Genomic DNA, 6,850 nt, shown 5'->3' on the forward strand with positions numbered 1-6,850 from the left:
CAGCAGAATTTAGAGGAGAATTTTATTTTATTTTTTATATATTTTTAAAATGGACGGGACTTGATTAAATGCAAGAATGAATAACTCAGAAAAAGCACTCACTGTTTTATCTGAGTGGTGTTAAGCTGACGAGGCCTTATTAATACACTGATGATTGCTCTCTAAAGTGATCGGCAAGAAATTCCTGCTAACACAGAACACACGTGATGTGCACACACGTGCACACACGTGCACAACGTACGGCTACCAGCTTAACAAAAGGTGTAATCACAGCCAGATCGCAGGCTCTATTTATATAGCTCTGGACTATTTTTTAACTGCCGGGGTCAGCAAACTGTTGCCAATCACGGCACTTTTATTCCATTTTCAGACCCGGACTTCCATTCTCTAAGAAGTCTAATCTAGTTATCTGCAGAAATGCTTTCCTCGGCCGCACGCTATGCGGGGAATAGTGAGTGGATGCGGATATGAAAACAGTGTTCTGTGCTTATCCTGTTTTTGGTATTCATTTATTCATTGCTTTTGGTGAAATACTACATTTTGATGTTTTGGTGCACCAAGAATCTGAGTCCTATCTCAATCCTTGCATCTGAATAAATAAATACAGATGGAGGTAGATAGATATTCTGTTGTGATGTTTTGTTTTGTTTTTTTCAAGTGTTTTGTTTGGTTTTTCTTGCTTTTTTTGTGTTTTTTGTGGGGGAGTTTTTAAACCCGTATTCTCATTCACATCTTCGGTGAAAAATCTCGATGCTATTACAGGCAGAAAAGCTCAGGACTCGGCTGCAGGATTTGGAAAAGCTCCTGACTCACTTTGATTGCAGAGGTAGATTCGGGAAGCGGCACCACCTGCTGAAGTATCACATGGCCAGGCTTTATGAGCATGAGCACCAAAGGGAGGATACTCTGCCCAATGCTCTGGAGGATTTTCTGGCCTTCCAAGGTATCAGCAGCCAGGAGCCGAGATAATTCCGCTGTCACTCCTTTTAATGTTTCCTCCGTGGTCGTGACATCTTGCGAGGCACTTGGCAGCCTTTGCCTTGTGAAACATGATGCTCGCTTAATGTGCCATTGTAACCGCTGTGTCACGCTTTGGCTATGAGATGATAACATGCCATATCAGTACATACAAGACCAGCCGCAGAAACTTGATGTGAAACCGCTCCCGGCGTTTCGAAAATCTGCTGCTGTTGCTCTGTGTCTGTCTCCTCCAGTGTGACTGGGCTACATATACAACGCAACAAAGCGATTAAATCAGGAAGCAAGGCGACAATGCAAACCTCTCCCAATTACTTTAACACAATGTTGATATATCCTCATTATCTTTGGAGGGGAAAAGGCTTACAGGCTCAGCTGCACAAGCCAAATGGAGACAAATCATAACAATATAGAACAGGGCGCCGTGTGACCAACTTAATCCCTGTTTATATGACAGCCAGGGCATCGCTAATCCCTGCTTATTATGATTATAGTTGCAATCATGATAACAGTTGCCCAACAATCGCCCTCCCATCACCCACGCTATATATACACACATACACACGTTGTTACCAGTCGTGCTCTTTAAGGCACTGGATGGCCCAGTAATGATTTAATGAGTATGTGGAATCAACGGACTCGCTGTGTGGGCACACACAAGCTCCTTCCTTCTCATTTTATCAGACACGGAGTCAAAGCGACAAGTAAAGCATGTCCCAAAATGAAGCAACAAAGCGGACAGATTGTACTAATTGTTCTGTAAAATGCCTTTGCAGCCAGTTAAATTAGAAACACGACAGCAAACAAAGTGAAATTGCAAAAAAAAATACGAGCATCTGGATAAATTTCCATATGGTTCTGCTTATTCTGACTACTGATATGTAGAATGGATGAGAGTCCTCACATGAATTAACACAGTAAATGAGGGAGCCGAGAATGAGAGATGTGTCAAAATACGGCTTTCCAGCTACAAAGAGTTGGAAGAATGGTATTCTTGGTGAAGAAATCCATGAAAGACTTAACGTGGTTTTATTTGCTTTGTTCTTACAGAGGCACGGGAGGCCTTAATAAAACAATTTTCCTTGCTGGAAGCTTCTACAGGCACACTTTTAGCCCAGCTGCATGGCATTACATCTTCTTTGAACTGCAGCATCAGCATGACAGAGGAAGAGGGGAAGGAGAGGAGGAAGGATGAAAGCAGCGGGGCTGTGTGTCAGACCTTCACAGACACTCTACACATGATCAGAGTGTCTCAGAAACAACTGAAGCAGGCAACACAAGACCTGGACAATATGGTAGGTGACCTAAATGTACACTTTGTCCTCAGTATTGTAGCCACCTCAAACACTTTATCAGTTATGACTTGCTAGCACCACTTTGGACACCCTTTGGGTTTCCAAACTGCCTTAATTCTTTATAGCATAGATTCAACAAGGTGCTGGAAACGTTCCTTGGATTTTGTTCCATGAAGTGAATCTCCAGCCTCTGTTGGTACGAGGCAGGATGGATCCATCCTTTTATGTGGGCTACTCCAAAATCTGAGCCCACCATCCAGTTGCTGCAGCAGAAATTGAGACTCATCAGATCAGGAAATATAGTTGCTGCCTGACAAGCCTGTGTGAACTGTAGCCTCAGTTTTCCTGTTTTTTAATTGAAGAGAGTTCACCCAGTGTGGTCTTCTGCTGCTGCAGCTCATCTGCTTCCAGTCTTGGCATGTTGTGTGTTAATAAAATAATTTCATTTTTGTCACCGACCTGTTTTTCCTGACAAAAACAAGACAATAACTAAATAAAAACGAACACACAAGGAAGAAAACGATGATGACAATGATGATGATGACAATTTTGCTGAAAGGATTCTGGAGAGACAAGATCCAATCAGAACTAATTAAGTTGTGCAGGAAGGTGGAATGGGTTTTGGAAATGATCTAAACTGAAGTAATCTCCTTGTGCGGTAAGGTTAGAGAGAAGGATAGAAATCACGGAGGAAACTAACTTAAGATTCTGTCTACTAAAATCTTAATCTTTAGTTGAGTAAAGCTAATAGAATTTAGATGCCTTAATTATGACTGAAACTAAATTAAATTGTAGTCCAAAGATTGACTAAAAAACTAAACAAACATTTGCTGTCAGAATTAACACTGCTACATACCTTTTTGTAATAAGAAGCTATTGGATTTTCTGTTGCCTTGAAGCAGCGTGACCATTCGCCTCTGACCTCCGGCATGAATAAGGCATTTTTAAACCAGAGAGCTGTGTCTTACTGGAGTATTCTCTGTAAACCCTTGAGGCGATTGCTCAGGAAAAAAATCCCAGTACGTCAGGAGTTTGTAAAATACTCAGACCAGCTGATCTGGCACCAACAACCACACCACATTCAAAGTCTCTTAAATCACCTTTCTTCCCATTCTGATGTTTCATTTGATATTCAGCAGGTGGTGTTGACTATGACAATATGTCTAAATGCACTGACTTACTGCCATGTAATTGGCTGATTAAATGTGCACCTGTACCTAATAAAGTGGCCTGTGAGTGGGCTGTGAGTGTGTCACGACTTCCAAAAGTCAGATTATTTCCAGGATAAAAATAGAGTTTGTAGATTTAGAAACATTAACAAAAACACAGGTTCTGACAAGTGAAGGGGCGCTTATGGTGCTGCATCATGTCTAAGGTTTGTATTCAAGTGGGAACCGCTCGTAGCACTGACTATGCTAACTCTGCAGTACAAATTTCCTTCGGTTGTTTCTGTACAGTTTCACTGAAGAAAACTGATGACATGTGGATCTGAGCTATCCATCACAGACTTCATGAAGTAAATCAACCTGCAGCCATTGTTCAGCTGTGATGAATATTGCCGTGCCCCAGGTTTCCAGCAGAACAGCAGACCTAAGCATAACTATGCACTATTGTCAAATTTTAAATTGGTATTCTAAGTAAAGACTTAGGCTTTCTTAGTGCCAAATCATAGATATACCACTGGTTTTAAAGGGGCACTTCATAGCACTCTGTGTGGAAACGTTAGCACAAGCAGCAGGCCAGCATTGCAGAAACTTAACAAAATTAGTTAAACAAGACAAGATTTAGTTAAGATACTGCTAAGCTGAGTGGTTTCACAGCACCGGTAGTGGCCTTCACACCACAAAGGAAGAAAAAATGTCAAAATCAATAGTATGAGTGAATGATTGGGAGAAAAAGAAAGTCCCCTTTGCCAGTAAATCCAAATGTGAGCTTACATGAATGACATTAACAATAACAGATTCACCAAAGGTCAGCACAGCAGCATCAGCAAAGTCCTGCTTGTTTACTGTCTTTGCATAATTCATACTCGTTCTACTCAGTCTCACGGCACGTTTTCCACCGGTTATACACGACCCCTGTAGAGTGCCTGTGTGCCTCACAGTGAAAGCCCACTCCCAGTTAGATAACCAGTGATTTAACAAGGCAAGCTAGACAGAGAATAATACTGCAATGTATCAAATGTGTAGCAAAGTTTGGTAGTGGGAATTTGAAATTGATCAAAAGTAGCCCTCCTTAGAACTTTTTGGAGGGAAGATTGACAAAAACAAGCAGTCCTAACATCAAACTAACCTCTTTGGAACATTTTTATTGTTATCTGGGTTAGAAGGTATTGCACATGATAGCTCGAGCATATGCTTATATTAAATCAAGTACTATAAATATTACTGTAAGCAATAATCAGTCTTTTATGCCATTGCATTATATACTGTGTGCTAGCATGCTGACACTGTATGTAGCATGTTTTTTTTATTATTTTTTTTTATTGTCTTTAGTGTGGGAGGTTGCAGTTTACCTTGCTAGATGCTGCTCTTTTGTGTAGATCCACAAAGATTCCCCCCAGGCAAAACCATAACTCCACCCCCTCACACCCCCACCCTTCTCCATATGAGTGGCACACTCCTCCCTCTGAAACAAAAACCCAAAGATGTTGATAGACGCTAAAATTAACAACTTGTTCTTCACCTGCCTCAAGGCTTTTCACGGTCTCTTCATGACGCTTGCAGGAATTTATTATAGATACTCCTGCCATGTTATTTAGGTTTGGAGAGATGAGTGAGCTTGTTTTGCCAATATATAACTCTCTATTTCTGATTGCGTGTGTGTGCGCGTGTGTGTGTGTCCATTGTGCTTATCACCTGGGTATGCCTGAAGCAACAGCAATGTAATTTCATATTAATAAGCACAGCGGCCACCTCCCTCCCACTAAAATGAAGAAAAATGCTTGTGTGTCAATTGTTGATTCAGTTTGCCCGTTTTGTTTGCATTTTTTCAAATTGAATGCCACTCTGGGAAGGACTCTGGTTTCAACCGTATAAACACTACATTTATTAAGACAAAACTTCAGGCAATTTCAGACCTTTTTAGGACCCCTCCCCTCCATATGCCCCTGCTTTGAACCTGCTTGATTACATACATTTATACAAGGAGGTTCATTATATAAACATGCAAAAGTATTGAGTACTCTCCAGTGCAATATAACTTTCATGTCAGCTGATTCGCAATTGTATTACCTTACAGGCGTTACATTGTAAATATATCCCACACAGTAGGCACTCAATACAACAAAGCTCTAAGTATTCCATTACTGAGCTTCAAGCCTTATTTATAATGCTTTCTGTGTCCACCCACATCTTTAAAAAGACTGTCTTTGGACTCAAATGAGGCCATAATTACACTTTTTACTGCTATTTTATTAATAGTCTTGCATATTTGGGGTTCCAGCTATAAAACAAATTTCCCCCCCCCCCAACACCTTTTTGGACTCATATAATCATATCATCGTCATCATCATCATGTGTTTACTTCTGTGTGTTCATTCTGGTAGTCCTGGCCTTGTTCTTACCAAATACATTGGACAAATTGATCCTGGTCTTATATGACCATCACTCCCCATGTTCATTAAACTTTTTTTTTCTTTTCCCTGTTTATTGTTAATTAAGTCAAATTTGATCTTGCGGTGTTGTGCCAGAGAGAAAGCAAGAGAGTTGCTTGCTCTCTGAGCTGTCACAGAAAATCAAATTTTTTACTGATAACCCATGTGCCAAGTCTGAAGGTTTCATTTGTCTGGGTTTTTTTAGATTGTGTAAGTACTACCTCATTTAAAAGGATCCTGATTTGTAGTACTAGGGCATGTACTGTACCTCTGATTACTGTTGAAACTGTTTCGACTGATTTTGAAGTTGGCCATAAATCTTGCTGTATTCTTTTCCAGTGTTGTGAAGTCTCACAATCACATTTCTCAACTTCACCAGCAATTCTTTTCCACGTGGAGCAAGAATGCAGACAGTCACAGCCCAAAATGACAAAGCTCTTATGTTCACAGGTCATTTTGTAACGCTGATCATGTATTTAGGCTCATTCAAAATTTTGCAATATTTGTTACACTTACATGTTTAAGATCATCAGACATAATGTCATATTAGACAAAGGTCTAAACTATCCAACCATATCTAATCCTCTGTCAAAAAGGAATTGATGTATTTAAAAGTAGATCTAATAAATCTGCATTTTGTATTTAAATCTTTGTCGAATATGACAAATATTGCAAAATAATAAAAAAAAAAACAGGGCAGAACTGTACATGTCAATAAATAGAAGTTCATTTATTTTTGATGTACTGAGTTTCTATTTTGGGGTTTGTATTTCCAAGACAGTCTTTTAAAATTTTTAATGTTCATATGAGAACCCAAATTAAAACTTTTTGCTCAAATCATTATCTAACAGTCAATATGTACAGACAGGTTCAGGGGGAGGTACACCACTGAGCATCTGTTTTCATCTGTAAAACACGGCGGAGGTACTGTCATGGTTTATGGCTACGTTTAATTCAGAGGTGGTTCAGATCTTATCAGAAA

General features: G+C 39.9%; 1 protein-coding gene across 1 annotated transcript in view; it reads left to right on the forward strand.

Moving 5' to 3' along the window:
* Window positions 1-731: 731 nt before the first annotated feature.
* Window positions 732-6,850, forward strand: part of LOC102215187 (laminin subunit gamma-3-like) — a 17,974-nt gene continuing 11,855 nt past the window's right edge. The window contains exons 1-2 of the mRNA XM_005720219.2: window positions 732-943; window positions 2,029-2,273. Coding sequence (XP_005720276.1) covers window positions 751-943; window positions 2,029-2,273 — 438 coding nt within the window. The 5' untranslated portion in view covers window positions 732-750. The remainder of the gene's footprint in view (window positions 944-2,028; window positions 2,274-6,850) is intronic.

This window comes from Pundamilia nyererei, unplaced genomic scaffold (genome assembly GCF_000239375.1).
Source record: "Pundamilia nyererei isolate P.nyererei 1_Seehausen unplaced genomic scaffold, PunNye1.0 scaffold00002, whole genome shotgun sequence".
NCBI classification, from domain to species: domain Eukaryota; kingdom Metazoa; phylum Chordata; class Actinopteri; order Cichliformes; family Cichlidae; genus Pundamilia; species Pundamilia nyererei.